General features: G+C 42.6%; 2 protein-coding genes across 3 annotated transcripts in view; both read left to right on the top strand.

Moving 5' to 3' along the window:
- Positions 1-774: 774 nt before the first annotated feature.
- The window catches only part of LYST (lysosomal trafficking regulator), a 193,769-nt gene continuing 171,684 nt past the window's right edge, over positions 775-22,859 (top strand). For both annotated transcript variants that reach the window (XM_043477036.1, XM_043477037.1), the window contains exons 1-2: positions 775-1,291; positions 18,053-18,663. The gene's annotated coding sequence lies outside the window, so the exon portion shown is untranslated. The remainder of the gene's footprint in view (positions 1,292-18,052; positions 18,664-22,859) is intronic.
- Positions 18,673-21,980, top strand: LOC122446612. Its single transcript, XM_043477038.1, has one exon. The coding sequence runs from the start codon at positions 18,689-18,691 to the stop codon at positions 19,103-19,105; it is 417 nt and encodes a 138-aa protein (XP_043332973.1). The 5' UTR covers positions 18,673-18,688; the 3' UTR covers positions 19,106-21,980.

Below are 22,859 nucleotides of genomic sequence, written 5' to 3' on the forward strand. Positions count from 1 at the left end.
AAGTTAAAAAAAAGGTAACAATTTATCATTTTTATATATACATATATATGCACATGAATTTGTTAATAAAAATATTAGTTCAGAAATTCATAGTGGGTGTGGTATTTAAAACATGGCGCAATAGTAAAAGAATCTGCCTGCCAATGCAGGAGACGCAAGAGATGCGAATTCAATCTTTGGGTCAGGAAGTTTCCCTGGAGGAGGAAATGGCAACCCACTCCAATATTCTTGCCTGGAAAACCCCAAGGACAGAGGAGCCTGGCGGGCTACGGTCCAAAGGGTCGCAAAGAGTTGGACACGACTGAGCGATGGAACATGCGCTTTTTAAATCAAAATTTTAAAAAAGAATAATCACTGGGGAAAGAAAGGAGAGAGGCAGCTGTCAGCACAAAAGAAGGGCAAAAAAAAAAAAAAAAATTACACTGCAAGTTTGCCGAAAGTTTGCAACCAGGTGATGAGTGGCAGCAACTAGGCTCAGGACTCACATTCTGGCATTTAGTGTGGTTCTAAGCCCTCTAAGGACTGCAGAGTTCTCAGAAAAAGAGTAATGATGATCTTCACGGGGATAAACTCTGGCTCTCCCCCTCTACAGGAGAATCAGGGTGCTCTGACTCATAGGAGCCACCACAAAATCACTAACTGGAAATCCTTGCTGCAGCTACACTGCAAAGGAATCGGACTTGATTTGCCAAATTCCCCATGTGATCCAAGCATGGCCATCTGCCAAAGAGCCAGAGGAAGAGAGGGCCATTTGCCTTACCGGCAACACAGACGTTGTCCTGCCTCATCCCTGAATGAAAACGCAGCAGAGAGCTCAGGAAGAAGTCATTTCCAATGATGATCTGGCTTTGAAAAGAGCAGCTGTAATGCCAGAGTGTTGGGTACATTGCCTCTTTTGACCGAGCAGTCGTTCTTCCATGGGGAGGTGGTATTGGAAGCTTCTTATGCTGCATGAAGCTATTTCTTTACCATCTGCTCCCGTATCTTCCTCCGATGATATCAGAGTGCAGCAGGATTTACCTTTGCCATTTAATGGGGTTTCTGGCTGCTTGACTCAACTGTGCCTATTCTTGTAATGCTAGGAGAATGATCCTATCCTAAGGCAGCTGAACAGAAGCCAGAAGTTAACTGCCAGTAAGAGACCCGGCTTGCATAACAGCATGGAGGAGACCAGTTTCACTGCAGCAACACAGAGTAGGTGGTTGCTAAATAGCCTACAGTGAAGATGCCTCAGAGTGACGACTAAAGGGAAGAGCTCCTTGCTCACCTGAGAAAGGTAATCACTGTACAGGTAGGTTAAAGTGTTTCTGAGACCTCCCAGTGCCAGTCAAGCATGTGTGAAGCTTTGGTGGGCAGGATGGGTACAGGCTGAGAGCTTTAGAGCCACTGAGGAAGATGATTAGCAGCTGAATTCCTGGCAGCCCCAGGGCTCTCGGGGGCTGGTTCCTACATACTGCTTGCCTGGAGATACTGTGCAGAAAGAAAGGAGGACGAAGACACTCCTGTAGAGTGGGGTGAGCCAATGACCCTCACTAGAGAGATTCCAGCTCTGATTCTTGGAAGCCAGAAAACTGAAGTTGTCTGTCTTGGGCATGGCGTAGGTCTAAGGACTCATGTAGCAAGTGGATGTAGAAGGGCTCCTGGGGGATGCTATTAGACGAGGCACATCAAACCCAACATATCCAACATGCACTCTCTCACACACACACTCACTGCTAGATCTCTAACCTTTCAGCCTCTGTTGTATTCTTGATCTATGCTAAGGGTAGCTCCAGTCCCTCTATCTTGCAGGTAAAGACTGGTCTAGGAGGAGGAGGGAGACAGCATAGAACTAAGGATTGGAGTGGGGAATTATAAAGAGATAAATAAGAAAGCCTAAGGCTGGAGTTAGAGGGGAAGGGAAAGCCTGTGAATGAGATTGGAGGAAAAGCTAGGAGGAGCCAGAATGTCTGCTGGATGGTGAAGGGGCTGAGGACTCTATAGTAGGCAGGGGTTTAGGTATCAGGAAGGAAGAATAAGCCCAGGGAGGGTCAAGTTTGGGAGGGGTATTGAGTGATTGTTCTGAGACAGGAGACCAGGAGAGCTTATGTGTGGGTCAGCCTGGCTGGAGATGTGGATGAAGATAAAAAGGTGGATATGGATGAAAAGACAGCTCTGTCCACTCAGAAGCCAAGTGGCCTGGGCTGTAGTCCACACCGTGGGCCTTCTCACTCTACACCTCTTGCTGGTTCCCATGTCTTGCTGAACAGCCCCGTCCATTCCCACATCCCCTTAGCATGGCCTTCACTCTCTTTCTCTTGGGCTTTGGCCAGTCTCCCCACCAGTCCCTCTACCGCTAGTCTTCCCCCTCTAACCCATTCCTCACACAACTGCTAAGCAGCATCCTTCTAAACTCTAAGTTTGGTTGGCTTCCCTGGTGGCTTAGAGGGTAAAGAATCTGTCTGCAATGCAGGAAATCCCTGGGTCAAGAAGATCCCCTGGAGAAAGGAATGGCATCCCACTCCAGTATTCTTGCCTGGAGAAATCCATGGACAGAGGAGCCTGGTGGGCTACAGTTCATGGGGTTGCAAAGAGTTGGACATGACTGACTGACTCACACACACACAAGCCAAGCTTAAAGCTTAAAGGACTCCAGTCTTCCCATTGCTGGCAGAATAAAGCCCCAACTCATTTCATGGCATGCAGGAGGCTTCAAGATCCCTGTGCCCACCTGCCATTGCAGCTTCATCTCCTGTAACTTACCCTCAAGTCTGCAGTCACCTACAAGTATCCAATCACCTGAATAATTTGTTAGTCCTTGAATATGACCTTGTAATTGCCTTCCTATTTCCTGAAGTTATTCTCTCAGTCTAGAAGAGCTTTTCCTTCTCTCCTGCCTACGAAACCTCTTCTCATCTTTCAAGATGAAGCCACCTCCTCTGAGAAGCCTTCCTGTACTCCTCCCTCCAGATCAGAATTAATTGTTCTGTCTCCTGTGTGTGTGTGTTGAAATATATAAAACATAAAATTAATCATTTTAACCATTTTAAGTGTACAGTTCCGTGGCATTAAGTACATTCACATTGTTTGCGAACTTTATCACCATCTATTGCTGGAACTTTTTCATCATCCCCAAGTGATACTCTTTCCCCATTAAATATGCCCTTCTCCTAGTCCCTGGGAACAGTTATTCTACTTTCCGTCTCTATGAATTTAATTATTTGAAGTGCTTCATATATGTGGAATCATGTAATACATTTCCCTTTATGACTGATAAGTTTCATTTAGCATAATATCCTCAAGGTTCATCCATGTTGTAGCAAGTATCAGAACTTCCTTCCCTTTTAAAGCTGAATTAAATTTCACTGGGTGCAGAGACCACGTTTTGTTTATCCATTCATCCATCTATTTACTTGATACTTGAGCTGCTTCTACCCTTTGATTACTGTGAATGATGCTGCTATGAGAATCAGAGTTCGAGTACAGTGTCTGTTCAAGTCCTTGCTTTCAGTTCTTTAGGGAAAATACCTAGAAGTGGAACTGCTGGATCGTATGGTCATCCTAGCTCCATTCTTTTCCCTCTAAGGTAACTGTGCATGATAAGTGTGCATCTTCAATGTAATAATGTAGCTATACATAAATTCCCTTGGAGCCATGTTCAATAATTAAAGCACAACAAAGACCTTGGAAAGAATATTTGACTTTTCCCTGTAGTAAAAGTAGGTTTTCCACATAGAGAAGCTGCAAACCAGTGGAAATGTGACAATGCTGTTATCACTTGAACTCTAAAAGTAGACTCTGGCGAAATGCTTCTAAGACAATCCTTTCAAGAAATCCAGTTAGTGAATTTTGTAGTTATTACTCTGTCATGACCTGCTTAGACATTTGGAATCAAGGAACCTGAATTCTAGCCCCACCCTGCCTGTTACTAACAGCAAGTAACTTAATTTTCTAGGCTCTAATTTTACCATCAGTAAAATAACAAATACCCCAATACATTCATGAGAAAAGAGCAATCTAAGTGAAAGTATTCTGGTAACTTCAAAATAAGGATCATCTGAATTATCATAGTGTCTGGCACCCTGTGCAACCCTGGGGCCTATTTAGTTGACCTGCATTGTAGTATATCAGACTCATGTCCTTCGCCAAAGGAATCTAAATGGAATTCTTTAAAGGATAAAGTGCAAACAAACTTTTTTTTTGAGGTTTGAATGGAACTTATGTTTTTAACTTAATTTTCATTTCGTATTGGGATATAGTTGATTTGTGATGTTAGTTTCTGCTGTCCAGAAAAGTGAATCAATTATATATACATGTATATCCATTCTTTTTCAGATTCTTCTCCCATATAAGTTATTAAAAATACAGAGTAGAGTTCCCTATGCTATACAGTAGGTCCTTCTTGACTGTCTATTTTATATATAGTAGTGTGTATATGTTAGTCCCAAACTCCTAATTTGTCCCTGCCCCCCACCCTTCCCCTTTGGTAGCCATAAATTTGTTTTCTAAGTCTATGAGTCTGTTTCTATTTTGTAAATAAGTTCATTTGTATTATCTTTTCAGATTCCACACATAAGTGATATCATATGATACGTCTTTCTCTGTTGGACTTACTTCATTTAGTGTGACAGTCTCTCTGTCCATCCAAGTTGCTACAAATGGCATTATTTCATTCTTTTTTATGAGTGTCTATATGTCCATTGTCTATATGTACTACATCTTCTTGATCCTTTCCTCTGTCAGTGGGCATTTAAGTTGCTTCCATGTCCTGGCTATTGTGAATAGTGCTGCAATGAACATTGGGGTGCATTATCTTTTCTAATTATGGTTTTCTCCTGATATTTGCCCAGGAGTGGGATTGAAAGTACAGCCATGGGACTTCCCTGGTAGTCCAGTGGCTAAGACTCTGTGCTCCCAATGCAGGGGGCCAGGGTTCAATCCCTGGTCAGGGAACTTGATCCCACATGCTGCAGCTAAGGCCGGGAACAGCCAAATAAATAAATAAAATAAATAAATATATAAAAAAAAAAAAAAAGAAAGTACAGCCATACTTGATTATTCCCATTTGGATAAGGAAAATCTTTGAGTAACAAGTGGAATTCCAGGAACATTTGAAGAGTGATAGGAAAGCTGCTCGAGGAATTGTAACACTGGGCAGTTAAGGAGACAGTTTTCCATAAATAAGAAGAAGGCACAAAGAAAGAAGGCCCTGATTATTATCAGAGCCAAGATTATTAAAAATACTCTTGATAAAAATAGATGATAAGTCTTGTACAAAATGTGTGCATTCCATCCAGGCAGTATCAATGTGAGTTTTTATAAAACTTGTAGGTAGAAAAAAATGCCCAAACCTACTTCACAAGCTTATGTCTATGGTACATTTAGGTGTAGCAAAGATATGTTGAGAGTCACTGTTGGGATGTTGGTGCCAAATCATAAAAGTTTTACTGAGTAATAAATTAGCATAGCTTTCTTGCCTCAGGAGAACTGACCAATAAAGCTACTTTTAGATCTTACATTCTTGTCTTCTGTGTTTTCAGAATGTCTGTGCTATTGATTCTCCAGACGGAGAGGCAGGATAAGGCAAGACTACTGATTTTTTTTTTTTTCATGTAGAATGGTAAATTGATTGAATGGGATATATTCTTCCTCTTCCATTTCTCCTTCTTCTCTCCCTGAAACTGAAGAAATGGCCAGTAAATAGAATGCATGTTTGGAACAATTATAGAATTCAAGTGACATAATCAATCACTTATATCAAATATACAAGACAAAAGGCACAGTGTTATATATGTAATAGCAATGAAACAGAAGGAAAAAAAATGAGACAGCAGTTCTTCTAAATACTCAGATCTTTTTCAGGGCTATTGGTTTATACAGATCTATATTTCTCTATTCTAAGCATTCAGAAACAGCATGGAAAAGACAAAGAACTTTAGTATGGAATAAAGTGATCAGTCCTGGGTGTTCATTGGAAGGACTGATGCTGAAGCTGAAACTCCAGTACTTTGGCCATCTCACGCGAAGAGTTGACTCATTGGAAAAGACCCTGATGCTGGGAGGGATTGGGGGCAGGAGGAGAAGGGGACGACAGAAGATGAGATGGCTGGATGGCATCACTGACTCAATGGACATGGGTTTGAGTAAACTCCGGGAGTTGGTGATGGACCGGGAGGCCTGGCGTGCTGCGATTCATGGGGTCGCAAAGAGTCGGACACGACTGAGCGACTGAACTGAAAGTGACATTTCTAATGAGAGGGGGAAAGATGAGTATAATGTATGGTATTGAAACAAGAGACTGTCCCTTTGGAGGAAAATGTCTTTCCCTGTTTTCTTTCCCTTTAAATGGTTTCTTTCACCCTAGTTCTCAGGAGTCTGGCTAGGAAGCCCAGAAACAGAGGTGGCACTTGGAGTAGGTACTGTTGGCACTCACCCATTCACCATCTTGTACTCCTCCTTATAAACCAGTCTCCAGTGGCCAAGGATTTATCTTATTTTCAAAGACATCTATAATAGGTCAGACTTGAATTTATGCTAACTCAGGAAACTCCCATATACCTGTTTGTGCATTCACCCCAAGGTTGAACATTCTAAAACCATGTCTCTTCATTAAGAATCAGCCACTGTGGATAGGATGTTTACCTGAGCACTGCCTTCGGTATATGAGCAGCTGGCTTCCTAAGCTGCCTGAGTTGGGTGTGGCATAGGGCAAGCAAAGGGTCAGAAGCCAGGTTTCCAACAACTAGCAGGGGCATAGCTGCCAGAAAATACAGTGTTGTCTACATCCCGTCAGGAAACCCTCGCTCTATATTATACCTAATTATCAGTCAGCAGCTGAGTCCCAGAAGAGTGCTACAGGGCAGGAAACGAGGCAGGAGAGGTTATCCTGAGGGGCAAGTGGTTCTGTGACTGTGCTCTTTAGTACATTTCCTGGCCAGCTAGTCCTTTGTTTCAGTTCAGTTCAGTTCAGTCTCTCAGTCGTGTCCAACTGCGACCCCATGGACTGCAGCACGCCAGGCCTCCCTGTCCATCACCAACTCCCAGAGTGTACTCAAACTCATGGCCACTGAGTTGGTGATGCCATCCAACCATCTCATCCTCCGTCGTCCCCTTTTCCTCCCGCCTTCAATTGTTCCCAGCATCAGGGTCTTTTCAAATGAGTCAGCTCTTGCATCAGGTGGCCGAAGGATTGGAGTTTCAGCTTCAGCATCAGTCCTTCCAATGAATATTCAGGACTGATTTCCTTTAGGATGGACTGCTTGGTTCTCCTTACTGTCCAAGGATCTTCTTGCTGTTCTAATCCTATGATTTAGGTGACCTCAAATTCTTGGTTGATGCGTCTTTGTGATTATTCAGTTGAATCTAGTATTGGATTATATATACTTGAATAATACCAAAATAACATATTTAAGCTTTAGAATTATTGGCTCACATTATGTTCAGAAAGATCTTCAGACATCCAAAGTCAGTTTTCTAGTGATATAGCTTATCTGGTAAACAGAGGCAATGTGACAGCAATTGTGATTTCAAAAGACAGCAAATGTGACAGCAAAAGTGATTTATCTTATAAAATATATGATTTGAAAGTTACACCTGCAAACAGATAAAATATGAGGAACAGCAAAATGATGGTCATGAATGCCTTGGTTAAGAAATGTATTTGACATTTATCACATAGAGTCATTCCAAATATTAGAATGAAGAAAATTGTCAATAATATTGTCTACACCAACAACAATAAATTCAGCAGCGTGCTGTGCTGTGCTATGCTTAGTTGCTCAGTCATGTCCAACTCTTTGCAACCCCATGTCCGCCAGGCTCCTCTGTCCATGGGGATCCTCCAGGCAAGAATAATGGAGTAGGTTGCCATGCCTTCCTTCAGGGGATCTTCCCAACCCAGGTTCCAGGGCTGGAACCTAGGTCTCCCACATTGCAGGTGGATTCTTTACCGTCTGAGCCACCAGGGGAGTCTGGTGACAGATAGTGTAATAATATCTACAACAACAATAATAATTTCAACAACAATAATAATAGTAACCTTTATTGAGCATCTATACGTCTTTATGAGTGCCTCCCTTTTAGGCACTGAGGCTACAGTAGACGGAAACAAACTCCCTACCTTCAGGGAGGGCACATTTTAGATAAAATCTCAGTTGATGCTTTTAACAACTGGAGGAGAAACTCGTGCAGTCTAGCATCGTTCTTTTTCTTTCAGGTGGCTGCTATCTGATTCTTAGGCATGTTGGGAAGGGAAGGGAGGGGGTATAATATAGGGGGGTATCTTTCAGAAATCACATAGAATTCAGAAGAATCTGAGTCAAATAGTAGCTTGTACCCTGGCTGCAAAGACCACTCAGAGGGCCAGAGTCACTTGCCACAAAGCAGCTTCCCCCTTGCCCAGGGAGGCACTGTATTTTGGAAAGACGATCGCCTAGCCCGGAGTCTTCATCCAGCTGAAGGTTGAGTTCACCTGCTCCCTTGCCTTGGGGCTTTGCTGACTAAACTGCTCCACCACAGTGACCCATGTGAAGCAACATGACGTTTTTAAAAAACTATGGATGAAAATCCAGAAGATAATGTTATTAAATAGACCCAGATGTTTTTAACTATCTTGTTTCTTTAAGGTTCTTCACAGTTCACAAAAGTGCTTTAAAATGTCTTACCTATATTCCTCAGATTTCTAGAATCTAGAAACACCCTGTCTTCTCCTTTTTTTTTTTTTTTCAAATTGGCTACCTTGCTTGACTTGTGTGATGTTAGGTCTCTGACCGGGGATTGAAAGTGGGCCGCCAGCAGTGATGTGCTAATCCTAACCACTGGACCGCCAGGGAACTCCCCACCCTTCTTAATTTTATATTTCAATGATTGATTTCCAACAAAATGTCTGCATTTCCCCCAATATTATTTTGTGTTTTGCATTACTTTTTATGCTTGGATATTGTTATATTTCCAAACAGTGTCTATTGTTGTTGTGTCACTTGCTCGGTCGTGTCTGACTTTTTGGGACCCCCTGGACCATAGCCTGCCAGCCTCCTCTGTCCATGGGATTCTCCAGGCAAAAATACTGGAGTGGGTTGCCATTCCTTTCTCCAGGGGATCTTCCTGACCCAGACATCAAACCTGGGTGTCCTGCATTGCAGACAGATTCTTTACCATCTGAGCCACCCAGGGAAGGCCCAAAAAGAGTCTATATTTTGTTTTCAATAGGATAGCATGCCTGGGCTGCATCCATACTATTAAGTGATACAACTGTCTCAGCACTTTACTCATGGAGTAGTTGCATGAAAAAGGCAAAAGTTGGCCATAAGTCAGCTGTTTACAAAGTGAATCCCGTGGAGTTCTTCATGTCCTACATTGCTCTAATGTCAGCACAAGCTGGGCAGAGAGAAGGGTTTTGCTTTGAAGTCAAGGCTCCAGGCGAACATCTAAGGAAGTGAGTGCCCTCGCTCCACTCTGGCTGGGGCACCGCAGGCCTTTCCACACGGCGCAGTAGAGCTGTTCTCTTTTCTCTGCTGGGACCACTTGGTTAAAGGCAGTGCTGCCTGGGACCAGCGATTCTACAGACATTTTAGTGAAAGCAGACCTTTCAGTTTGCTTTTTTGTTTGTTTTTAGTCTCAGATCCCTTTGAAATATCTTTGAAATCTCAGGACTTAGAAATATCTCAGATGCTGGTGAAGAGCAAATTTGGATACCAGATCCCATGCTGTCCATACAGTCATCTCTTCCCATCTGCAGCCCAAGTTGTTCCTTTGGGTTTTGTTTTTTTTTTAATACTTATTTTATTCATTTATTTATTTGGCTGCACCAGGTCTTAGTTGTGGCACACAGGATCTTCAACCTTCATTGCAGCGTGCAGGATCTAGTTCTCAGAACAGGGATGGAAACTGGGCCCCGGGCATTGGGAGTGTGGAGTCTTAGCCACTGGACCACCAGGGAAGTCCCATGCAGCCCAAGTTTTATTTTTAAATGAGCTTGTGTTCCAGAGAAACTTAGCATGAGTTTCTCTCTTCCATATGGAAGAATACTCTTCCATATCTCATGTAAGTCTGTTCATGGAGGGCCCCACTAGGGCCCACCTGAATTCAACAGGTAAATATGGCTTAGGCTAACGGTGGGGCCGTGCTACATTAATATTCGGTTCTGATCCCAAATATACTCTGCCTCTCAGATTAGTTTGCATCGTGAACTGGGGAAATGATTATGCATTTTTTACAAGTTTGATTTCTCATTGCAAAAAAATAGCATTTTATTTTTTTTTTAATTTATTCTATTGAAGTATGGTTGGTTTATAATGTGTTGATTTCTGCTGTACAGCAAAGTGAGCCAATTATACATATATATTCTTCTTGATATTCCTTCCCATTATGGTTTATTACAGGATATAGCATGTAATTCCCTGTGGTGTACAGTAGGACCTGGTTGTTTGTTCATTCTATGTATAATACTTTACATCTGCTCAGCCCAAAGTCCCAATTTATCACTCCCTGCCTTTCCCCTTGGCAACCACAAGCCTGTTCTCTATGTCTGTGAGTCTGTCCCATATCATAGATAAGCTCATTTGTGTCCTATTTTAGATTCCACATATAAGTGATACCATATGGTATTTGTCTTTGTCTGACTTACTTCACTTAGTGTAATAATCTCTAGGTTCATCCACATTGTTGCAAACGGCATTATTTCATTCTCAGTTGAGTGGTATCCCATTTTATTTACCCATTCATAAAATAACACTTTAATAACAGGATGCCACATCAGAATGTATTCAGGTATGAAACAGTCTGGTGTTCCAGACACAAAAATTAGGATTTGAATAAAATCTCCCAAAGTGTAAAAGACAAACTCTAACAACTATTGACCTGTTTTAAAAAGGATCTTCAAACCACCATAACTTCTCACCAGTGTTTTGTTTTGTTTTTTTAATTGAAGTATAGTCAATTTACAATGTGACCACAGGTCATGGAAAATTCTTTCAGGTGCTATAATCTTCTGTATCATCCTCTGCCTCATTTATTTAAAATAAAAACATACTGAGCAGCTACTGTTTCAGGCACTTGGGAATACAGAAAGTTAAAATGCAGTCCTCACAACTTATTAAACTCAAAGCGTATTCGAGAAGACAAAAAATTACAAAAGTAACAACACATACTGGGAGTTATGGGCTTCCCTGGTGGCTCAGATGGTGAAGAACCTGCCTGCAATGCAGGAGACCTGGGTTCAATCCCTGGGTCTGGAAGATCCCCTGGAGGAGGGCATGGCAATCCACTCCAATATTCTTGCCTGGAGAATCCCATGGACAGAGAAGCCTGGTGGCCTACAGTTTATGAGGCTGCAAAGAGTCAGACACAATTGAGTGATTATAACACACACACTGGGAGTTACATTGCTTCCCAGGTGGTGCAGTGGCAAAGACTCCCCCTGCCACTACAGGAGACGTGGGTTTGATCCCTGGGTCAGGAAGGTCCCCTAGAGTAGGAGATGGCAACCCACTCCAGTATTTTTTGCCTGGAAAATTCCATGAACAGAGAAGCCTGGGGAGTTACAGTCCATGGGGTCGCAAAGAGTCAGACATGATTGAGCACACATACACACATGCTTCACTGGGAGTTAACAGACAAAAGAGAAGACCACTGTATTCAACTGTGTTCTGGCTTATCTGTCACATGTACTTGGGATATTCTTTCCCTCTTAGCAGATAAAAGAGAAAATGCATACTTTATTTCTTAACTTGTAAATACTAAACAGGCAAGAGTGTGGCTTTTGTGCATTCAGTACGGTCTTCTGCCAACACAGGACAAAGACTAATTGAGACATTAAAGCAGTTGGGTGGGGTAGGCGCCTTCCATCTGTGTGATGTAGCAGCACCCTGGCTTAGGGTAAACCTTTATTCTTTGGTGATGGTCCTTATTTTTTATATTTACTTATTATTTAATTTGGCTCTCTTGGGTCTATAATTGCAGTGCAAGGGATCTTTGTGGCATGCAAACTCTCAGTTGTGGCATGTGGAATCTAGTTCTCTGACCAGGAATTGAACCCAGGTCCCCTGCATTGGGAGCATGGAGTCTTAGCTACTGAACCACTAGAGAAGTCCCATGTCTGGTCCTTATTAAAACAGACTCTCCACCAGCCCCCCTGAAGAATAAGCACAACCTATAGTTATGATGTGCTTTATCAGCACCTCGCTAATTGCTACACAATAGGCCCAGGATAAGATATTTATCTGTCCCACAGAGTTTAACCTATGCTTTGAGGTTCGTCAACAAGTGACTAGACATTTTAAGCAACGTGGAACATGGCTTAGCTAGAAACAATCAGGTTGAAATAGGGAGCAATTATCTACCTGGCTACAGTTGAAGAAGTCAGCTCAGTCGCTCAGTCGTGTCCGACTCTTTGCGACCCCATGGACTGCAGCACATCAGGCTTCCCTGTCCATCACCAGCTCCCGGAGCCTGCTCAAACTCATGTCCTTGAGTCGGTGATGACATCCAACCATCTCATCCTCTATCATCCCCTTCTCCTTCCGCCTTCAATCTTTCCTGGCATCAGGGTCTTTTTCTAAAGAGTCAGCTCTTCATATCAGGTGGCCAAAGTATTGGAGCTTCAGCATCAGTCCTTCCAATGAATATTCAGGACTGATTTCCTTTAGGATTTACTGGTTCGATCTCCTTGCAGTCCAAAAGCCTCTCAAAAGTCTTCAACACCACAGTTCAAAAGCATCAATTCTTCGGTGCTCAGCTATCTTTATGGTCCAACTCTCACATCCATACATGACTACTGGAAAAACCATAGCTCTGACTAGATGGATCTCTGTCGGCAAAGTAGTGTCTCTGCTTTTTAATATGGTGTCTAGGTTTGTCATAGCTTTTCTTTCGAGGAGCAAGTGTCTTTTAATTTCATGGCTGCAGTCACCACCTACAGTGATTTTGAAGCCCAAGAAAATAAAGTCTCTCACTGTTTCCATTGTTTCCCCATCTATTTGCCATGAAGTGATGGGGCCAGATGCCATGATCTTAGTTTTTTGAATGTTGAGTTTTAAACCAGCTTTTTCACTCTCCTCTTTTATTTTCATCAAGAAGCTCTTTAGTTCCTCTTTACTTTCTCCCATAAGGGTGGTGTCATCTCTATATCTGAGGTTATTGATATTTCTCCCAGCAATCTTGATTCCAGCTTGTGCTTCATCCAGCCCGATATCTCACATGATGTACACTGCATATAAGTTAAATAAACAGAGTGACAATATACAGGCTTGACATACTCCTTTTCCAATTTTGAACCAGTCCATTACTCCATGTCTGGTTCCAGCTGTTGCTTCTTGACCTGCATACAGTTGGAGCAGAGGGATATATTAGTCATCTTTACCCACCTGCCTTCCTAGCATTACCATCAACCTCCCTGAAATGTTTACTTTACTCTTCCTATTTTGAAAAGGATCTTCAAGCCCTTGTTATCTCTCTCACCAGTTTTTTTTAATTGAAGTATAATTGATTTACAGTGTTGTGTTAATTTCTGTTGTATAGCAAAGTGATTCAGTTATACATTCTTTTTCATTCTTTTTTTATGCATTCTTTTTCATACTCTTTTCCATTATGATATATCACAGAATATTGTATATATTCCCCTGTGCTATGTGGTAGGAGCTTGTTGTTCATCCATTCTATTTATAATAGTTTGCATCTACTAATGCCAAGCTCCCAATTCATCTCTACCTCGCACCCTCTTGGCAACCACAAGTCTGTTCTCTATGTCTGCCCTCTCACCAGTTTTTACATATGTTCTTTTTCCTCCTAGAGGAGTACTTCTTAAACTTTAGTGTGCATAGAAGTGATCTGAGGATCTTGTTGAAATGCCAGGTATGACTGAGTGAGTCTAGGGCATGGCCCTAGGTTCTGGACTTCTGACATGCTGATGCTGCTGGTCCATGGAGGAGCATGGGCTTAGAACATCCTGCAGGCCTGTTTTGGTTTCTGGATTTTAGAGACTGCTACGAAAAAGCAAAAGTAATAACCATACTAATGACAAAACAATAAAGTCTTTCAGGGACCAATCAGCTTCCCAGCTTTTGATTGCCAATTAAGGTCAAGAAAGGCCATTAAACATATGTAAGGCTCTAACTGCCATATCATAAAGAAAGGTTATTTGAATTCCAAAAAAGTAGGAAGGGCATAGTTTCAGAATAGAGGGCAATCTTTTGAATCGAATAAACTTGACTTTGTGGAAAAACTCACTATATAGGTCTCATTTTAAAAATTTTATCCTAGACTAGGGCTTCTCAGGTGGCACCAGTGGTAAAGAACCCACCTACTAATGCAGGAGATTTAAGAGACTCAGATTCGATCCCTGGGTTGGGAAGACCCCCCTGGAGAAGGAAATGGCAACCCACTCCAATATTCTTGCCTGCAGAAACCCATGGGCAGTTGGCAGGCTACAGTCCATATAGGGTTGCTCAGAGTCAGAAATGATTGAAGCAACTTAGCATGCACACAGGAGCACTAAAATCAGTTAGGGAAAATTGGCCTGCCTGAAGTCAACAGAGGCTTTTAAGTCTCAAGTCTACAGTCAGCTTTTCTGGCAAATCTTTTCTGATCCCAGGGATGGGGTTGGATGTCCCTCCACAGTGCCCCCCCAGGGATCCCTGGGGATCCTTAGGATAAAATTTTAATAGCATTTCATCCTTTTTATGGCTGAGTAATATTCCATTGTGTGTGTGTATGTGTACACATACACATACACATATCTTCCTTATCCATTCATCTGTCAATAGACATTTAGATTGTTTCCGTATCTTGTCTATTGCAAATAGTGCTGCTATGAATATTGGCATGCATGTATCTTTTCAAATCATAGTTTTCACCAGATGTATGTCCAGGAGTGGGATTGTTGGATAATACGGTAACTCTATTTTTTTTAAGGAACTTCCATATTGTTCTCCATAATAGAATGTCTTTCATCTATCTCTGCATCTCAAAGCCTCAGACATCACCAGTACACAGAAAAGACTCAGTAATTGAATGATGGCCTGAAATAATGCCTCAGTGTTAACTACAGTCCTGCTAGTGAATTCCGTTTGTGGTGATAGGTAGAATTAGGGATATTTTTTGATGGTCCAAACTAATGGTATGTATGAGATTACAGGACCAATATGCATTAAGAATCTTCTTCGGTAGCACAGGGCTCTTTTGAGTAGGCAGTGAAACACATATAAATCTTTACCTGCGCTCCTCACGTTGAACCTGACTGGTCCTTTCCAACGCCTGCTTTGAACGGGTCAGATAATATTCTGTTCTGCGAACTTGCTGATACCTTGACCTCTTCCTTTGTTTTTCTGGTCTTCTGAATGAGCTACCATGAGCATTAGAGGGTTCTTGTGAATTTTTAATCTGCATTGATTCCCTGGGCTCTTGACTTTTGAATAGAAATGGATAGCAAACATGGATTTCTTATGATAACATTTCATAAGTTCTAGGGTTGCCATAACAAAATACTGCAACCTAGGTGGCTTAAACAACAGAAATTTATTTTCTCATCATTCTTGTGGCTAGAAGTTCCTTATCAAGGTTCGAGCAGAGTTCGTTTCCGTGAGACCTCTCTTCCTGCTTTGCAGATGGCCATAGTTCCACTATGTTCTCATACGGCTTTTCCTCTATGCCCGTGTGGAATATTCTGGTGACTCTTCCCCTTCTCATAAGGATACTAGTTCTATTGGATCAGGGCTCCACCCTTATGACCTAATTTAACCTTAATCACCTCCTTTAAGGTTCTGTCTCCAAGCTGAGTCACATATGGGTTAAGGCTCAAACATGTGGATTTGGTACAGGGAGTGGGAATCAATGGTATTTGTCATATGAGGGAGAGTTAAATATGGGCAGAGCCCCCTCTTGTTGAGGTTTAAGGGCAGTGTTGAGGTAAATTGCATTAAGATAATGAAATCTGAGCAAAGAAAGGAAGGAGGTAAGGGAGTTATCTATGTGGCTCTCTGGAGAAAAAGCATTTCAAGCAGAGGGAACAGCCAGTGCCAAGGCGTTAGGACAGGAATGCCTCTAGAGTGGTTGGTAAACAATAAAGAGGCCAGTGTGCCTGCAGGATGGCAGAGTAGGAAGAGATGAAGTTAAGGTGGGGCAGATGGTGCAGAGTTCTGCAAGCCATTGTAAGGACTTTGGTTTTACCTGAGTGAAATGGGGAGCCACTACAGGATTTTGTGAAGAAATGTGACATGGTCTGATTTACACATGCATGTAGCCACAAAATGATTATTTTAACATATTTTGGTGACTTGGATGTGAAATTATGCACATATACATTAACTGCATCTTTTAAAACCTTGATTTTAGAATCTCCCTTTAGAAACTAATTTTAGAGTCAAACTATCTGGAGAACTGCCCACTTATGAAGTTTTCCAGCATGTGATAAATGCATAAGTTGGGCTTCCTTCTAGATATCTATCACTTGTCTTTATTCTTCCTTCTATTGCGTGTACTTGATTACACATTATTTTGTGTGTTCATCTGAAATATTTAATTTTTTTATTTTTATTTTTTTCTCTTTTTTAACTATTTTGTAAGTGAAAGTGAAGTCCTCAGTCGTGTCCAGCTCTTCGAGACCCCATGGACTGCAGCCTACCTGGCTCCTCCGTCCATGGGATTTTCCAGGCAAGAGTACTGGAGTGGGGTGCCATTTCCTTCTCCATGAAATATTTTAAATAAGTTTTATCTAATATGTATATTTAACATCTATGTTCTACGAGACTCTTATACAGAGTTAATACTATGGTAGCTTGATTAAAATACTTTATAACTCAGATATAAAGAGAAAAGAATAGTCACAAAAGACATTACTTTGCGCCTTTTACAAGAAAATAATACTTGGAGGGCCAATTGTGTACCATTGTCATATAAAGTCTGTTTTGTTCTCTTTGTCTTTAACAAAATGATGACCGTCTATTATTTCCCATTCGAGAAACAGAAACTAGCTTGTTTTTTAACACTTCTATGATCTCTTTTCTCCATTGAAGAAAAAAAAAGGGTGTTTTTGAGATTAGTGTGTGAAAGTTGGTGTATAAATAAGAGTAGGTTCGGTTACAGGTAAAACTGTGAAATAGGTCATTTGGCTTCCTCTTCCTCTGAGTTCAGGGAAATTCACCGAAGTATCTTAGGCACTTAGCACACAGTACCAACACAAGTAGGTGTCAATATATATTTAAGTAAATAGCATCTCTTTTACTAACTTGCTGGAGACTTCATGTATCGCCCATCCCTGGAGTAGTCCAGTTTTAAAAGATTGTGGGAGGAAGTGGATGAACTGTCAATGGTTGAACTTCAGAAGTCAGTGGGAAGATTTTAAAGTATGGGATTTCCCCAAGAGCCCCTCCAAACCACATCACTGGGCACCTGTTTACTTGGCTAGTCACTGAATCAGATGGAAGTTGCATTTGGTATACAGCCTTGGGATATAATATCCTGAATTATTTCTAGATTCCCATGTAAAAATTACTGCAGTTGTTGATTCTAAACGAGCTCATTTCAATTAGTAAACCATTGCTTATACAGTTGACCTTTGAACAACAGGTTTGAAAGGGCACCAGTCCACTTACATGCAAAAGTTGTTCACTAAATCTGTAATACAGTACTACACCATCTGAAGCTGGTTGAATCCATAGATGGAGTAATTATTATAAAGCTATATGCAGGATTTTGAACTAGTAGCAGGCCAGTGCCCCTAACAGCTTCCCTCTTGTTCAAGCCTCAAAGCTCAGGTTCTTTTCCAGCATCTTAGACATTCCACCGCAAGGCCAGCCACAGTGACTAGATGGTGATGCCAAACTACGGCATCAGTAGCCTGTCAGCCATATGCTGGACTGACAGTCAGTGATGAAGCTAAAATATCCTTGTATTTAACCTGTGGTTCCCACCCTCTGGAAGCACTGTTATTGCAAGACACACTAACTCTGACAGTGCACACTGCTTAATACTGTGTATGAAGAGGATTAAAACATACACCTTTGCACTTAATTCTAAGGTAGCTTGGTAAACCTCTTTACGTTTTTGTAATAAGTCTTTGCAAAATGTTTCTTTTTTCCAGGCCCCGGAGGAAGGTAACCTCGTGGGTAACCCTTTCTCCCTCTCCCAACCCCTTCCCATAGTTCTTCTGCTGCCATCCTCCGGACCCAGAGAACGGGCACAGTATGATAATCTATGTTGAACGGAGGGAGAGGACGCCACGCATGTACTTGGTGCTTTTCAAACGGAGCAGGCTCTCCCTAGGGTGTGACGCAACCCGCCTCGCAAAGCCCTGGAACAGCGAGGACGCGGGACCAGCCACCCCGCCGCGAGGAGAAAGCCCCAGCCCCGGCCCCGGCCCCGGCCCCGGCCCCGGCCCCACCCCGAGGGCTCGGCCCGCCTTCCTCTCTTCCTCATTGGCTCCGGCCTCCACGCGTTACGCCTGCGACGCTGGCGCTGCCTTACCGGCGAGGGGCGGGACTCGGGACGCGTGAGGCGGGCAAGTGCGCAAGCGCAGGAGCGGGTCTGGGGGCCGGACCGGGGGGAGGGAGGGGGTGGTGTACCCGGTTTCCTGGGTTACCTGAGGGGGCGGGGGGTGGGGAATTTGCGGCGGCGGTGGCGGCGGCGTCAGCGGCGACGACTTGGGATTCTCCCGGTGAGGAGGAACGCGCGTCAGCGGCGGCCAGAGAGCAGGTAAAGACGGCCGCCGGGCCCGGGGATGCCGCCCGCTGTTAGGGGTCCCGGACCCTATCGGGGGCCTGGAGGGAAGGCGGTTGGGGGTGGCAGTCAGCCCCGGCTGGGGGTCGCGGTGGCAGGGCTGAGGGCGCGGGGGACTCGGCCTCGACGCGCCGGCTCGAGGTTTCTTTCCGGCTCTGGGGCTCCGGGACGTCTCCCCGCCGCGCCTGGGCAGCCTTTGACAGCACCTGAGCCGCGGGCGCAGCTCTGCCCGGCTTCTCTGGACCTTTGCGGCGACCAGCGGCCACTAACTTTTATTTCCCGGCGCTGGGAGGGCGGAGGTCAGGCAGGCTGGCGGCGACTTGCTGCGGTCTTGATTTCATTTGTTATCCTGTGCCGCGGCACAACTTGCACCCGGGCCGGGCCCGGCCCACACCCGCAGGTTGACGGCTGGAGTTGACAGTTTCGGCGCCGCCACCCTGCGGGTCGCGCTGTAAGATCTTGCCCCGCGGGTGTTCGCCCACCTGTCATCTTCTCCGTGCGCCTCAGCCCGCTGCTTTTTTTCCTGCCTGTAAAGCCCTTTGCCCGGGCGAGAGACTCTCTAGAGGATCCTCTGAGACATCTGCCCTCTGTCCCGGGCATCATTGGCGCCTTGTCTGAGGTGCGGGTTAGCCTCTGGTGGGATTATAACTGGATAATGTTTTGTGTGGAAAATAACCCAGGGAGACCCCAGCACCACAGTGTGGAGGCCAGTTTGCCTGGTGGCGGAGGGGGTAAGCTCAGAGGCTTTAAAAAACGCTTGCTAGCTCTGGGTCTTACTGGCTCAAACAAAACAAAACAACCATACACTCCCAGTGACTGCATTTGGTAGTTGATGAGGTTGTTTTAAGCAGATAGAACATTTTAAGAGAGTTGAATCTCGTGTTGAATACTTTGGTGTTGAATTGAGACCAGAATATTTCCTTGAATATTGAAGTCAGCTTGCACGTTCCTTGGGGTTTGTTTAGCAGATTGATGGCACAGCTGAATTGGGCTTTTCTTCCTGATGATCCTTGGCTATTCTGTTCTATTCCTTTGAACTTCCACACCCAGGAACCTTATGCTAATAAAGATGTTGACTTTGTGCTTTCATCTTATAAATGTAGTTAATTAATACAGGGGATCTGTTTTAAAGAGCTTTGCAAGTAGCCAGCAACATTTTTTTTTTCTTTCTGACAGCTCTTTGTTGTCATCCACGTTGTTACTACAAAGGTTGGAAAATTTGGAGAAGTGGGGGAGCATAGGGTGAAAATGAGTTACTATATAATTTAATTTACATTAAACCGAATTTGTAAGCTATAAGATTGTATGTGAATATAGTAAATATATTTGAGTACCTACTGTGTGTCCGTTTTCTTAAAACAGATAAATATCCTCTCCAGCAGGGAGTTTGCATTAGTAGGGGATCACAGATAATAAAATATGTTCTTTGTCAGATGGTGTTAAGTACTATAGAGAAAAAGCATGGAAGAGGGAGAGACTTGCAGTTTTATTTTGTTTTATCAAAGTATAGTTGATTTACAATGTTGGGCTAATTTCTGCTGTACAGCAAAGTGATTCAGTTATACACACACACACACACACACACACACACACACACATTCTTTTTTTAAAATACGTTTTCCATTTTGTTTTATCACAGGATACTGAATATAGTTCTCTGTGCTGTACATTAGTACCTCGTTGTTTATCTGTTCCATATACTAGCTTACATCTGCTAACCCCAACCTCCCACCCTGTCCCCTCCCCTTTGACAACCACAGATCTGTTCTCTAAGAGACATGCAGCTTTAACTAGAGGTAGCCAAGGAAGACTTCCTAGAGAAGATGACATTTGAGCCCAAGACTGCAGGGAAGTGAAAGGGCAATCCCTGCACCTCTCTGAGGGAAGAGTGTTCAAGCAGAAGGAAAGGCACTTGCAGACTGCTTAGAGGCAGGAGTGTACTGGGTGCATTTGAGGACAGCAGAGGCTGATTTGGCTGTGGTGGAGTGAGCAAAGTAAAAGCAGTGGAAATGCAGGAGAGAGGTAAGCGGGAATGGGGAATCAGATTGTGCAAGGGCTTGTAGGCCTTTGAAGGACTTGGGCTTCCGCTCTGAGGGCAAAGGGGGCTCATCCTTTTGAATAGAGAAGGTGTATAATCAGACTTAGCTTTTAAAAGGGTCACTGTGGTGGCTGGATGGAGAATAGATTTTATCTGGGGTGGAGTGAGGTGTTGGACAGAAGTGGTGATGTCAATTTCAGGACCCTTCCCATAATCCAGGCCAGAGAGGTTGTACCTTGAACCATAGTGGAATTGGTGGAGTGGTTGATTTCTCAATAAATTGAGGGTAAGGTCAACAGGAAACTTAAAGGACACCAGAATTTCTGTCCTGAGCAAGTAGGTAGATAGAGTAGACATATATTGAGGTGAGGTTCATGAGAGGAGCAACTTGTTGGAGAGAAGGTTAGGAGTTGGTTAGAAAATAATTAGACTCCAAGTGGAGATTAGTATTAGTAGACCCACTGACTTTGTATTGAAGACCCTTCTATGTTATCTTGACTATAACAGGGACTTAATATTTTCAACCATGAGCGGCCAACTTTTTTTCATACTCATTTTCTTTCTAGACTTTTGGACCAACCTAATCATCTTTTTCATCAAATATAGCTTTGTTTTTACTTGCATACACTTAGAGCATCTGTTTCAGCTGGAGAGAAAGCCATATAATCCAGAATTTTAGAATACATTTTTCATTTGTTGTTGTATCTAACTTGAACACCTTCATCTGATTAACCTTTCTCTGAATTGTGTTTGGATACCTGGCTTAAGTTCAAGAATTTTTTCAAGCTTCAGGAATCTTGTTATCAAATGTGGCTTCACTTGGCCATTTGTGAATTATAATGGAAATGACCTGTATTTTTAATACTTTACTAGTAGTCAGTAATATACAGAGATTATCCTAATTCTTCTGTTTCATTAAAGATGGCTTGACATAAATGGGCCATCACACATTCGGTGGAGATCTTCTTCATCAAATTATGCAGTATTTGGAGCAATAGAATTTGATCTGTACAACTTGTATGAAAAATATATTAGGGTCTTAAAATTTAAGGTCTACCCCTTAACATATTCAGAACCCCAGTAATACACTAATATTTTAAAAAGGATTTTTAACCAAAACATATCATGAAAGTATATAAAAATATGTTAGATAAGTATGTTACATAAGTATATAAAAATCAGTTTAGTTCAGTCACTCAGTTGTATCCAACTCTTTAGACCCCATGGACTGTAGCATGCCAGGCCTCCCTGTCCATCACCAACTCCTGGAGTTTACCCAAACTCATCTCCATTGAGTTGGTGATGCCATCCAACCATCTCATCCTCTGTGGTCCCCTTCTCCTCCCGCCTTCAATCTTTCCCAGCATCAGGGTCTTTTCCAATGAGTCAGTTCTTTGCATCAGGTGACCAAAGTATTGGAGTTTAAGCTTCAACATCAGTTCCTTCCAATGAACACTCAGGACTGATCTCTTTTAGGATGGACTGGTTGGATCTCCTTGCAAGGAGATCTCTCAGGGAACTCTCAAGAGTCTTCTCCAACACCACAGTTCAAAAGCATCAATTCTTCGGTGCTCAGCTTTCTTTATAGTCCAACTCTCACATCCATACATAAATAGCTATAAACTGATCTTAGAGTTGATAAGGATTCTGTATTCTCTTTGATACTACTTTCTTTTGCTATTGCTTCTCACCAGTGTTTATCCTGTGCCTCTTAATTCTCCTGTCTTTGTTTTACAGTAATTGAGACATTGGGAAATTTTGAATAGTCTCCAAGTCTTAACTTCTGGGAATACCAAAAAAAAAAAAAAAAACCACAAAGAAAAATCTTATCTAATAATATGAAAGAGTAATGTTTAAAAGGTGTAATCATCTTAATTAGCCAAGAAAGGAATCAAACAGATTTCCAAAAGGCTAGTCATTACTCCATTCAAATGTGATTCTTTGAAGTCGAAACTCAAGAGAGACCAGGAAATTAGAGAACTTCTAGCCACTTTAGATGAGTGGAAAAAATAGATGAATGATAAGGTAGAGTAAGTACTACACATATTCTCTACAACTACTGCCACTCATCTATAAAAAGTAGAGAGAATAGAAGATTTTTGCCAGAAACACGAAGAATTGGACATTTTAAATC

The sequence above is a fragment of the Cervus canadensis genome, chromosome 8 (assembly GCF_019320065.1).
Source record: "Cervus canadensis isolate Bull #8, Minnesota chromosome 8, ASM1932006v1, whole genome shotgun sequence".
Lineage (NCBI taxonomy): Eukaryota > Metazoa > Chordata > Mammalia > Artiodactyla > Cervidae > Cervus > Cervus canadensis.

Bases quoted from the DNA above. Each gene is read 5' to 3' on its own strand.
- LOC122446612 (XM_043477038.1), top strand. From the start codon at position 18,689: ATGCCGCCCGCTGTTAGGGGTCCCGGACCCTATCGGGGGCCTGGAGGG.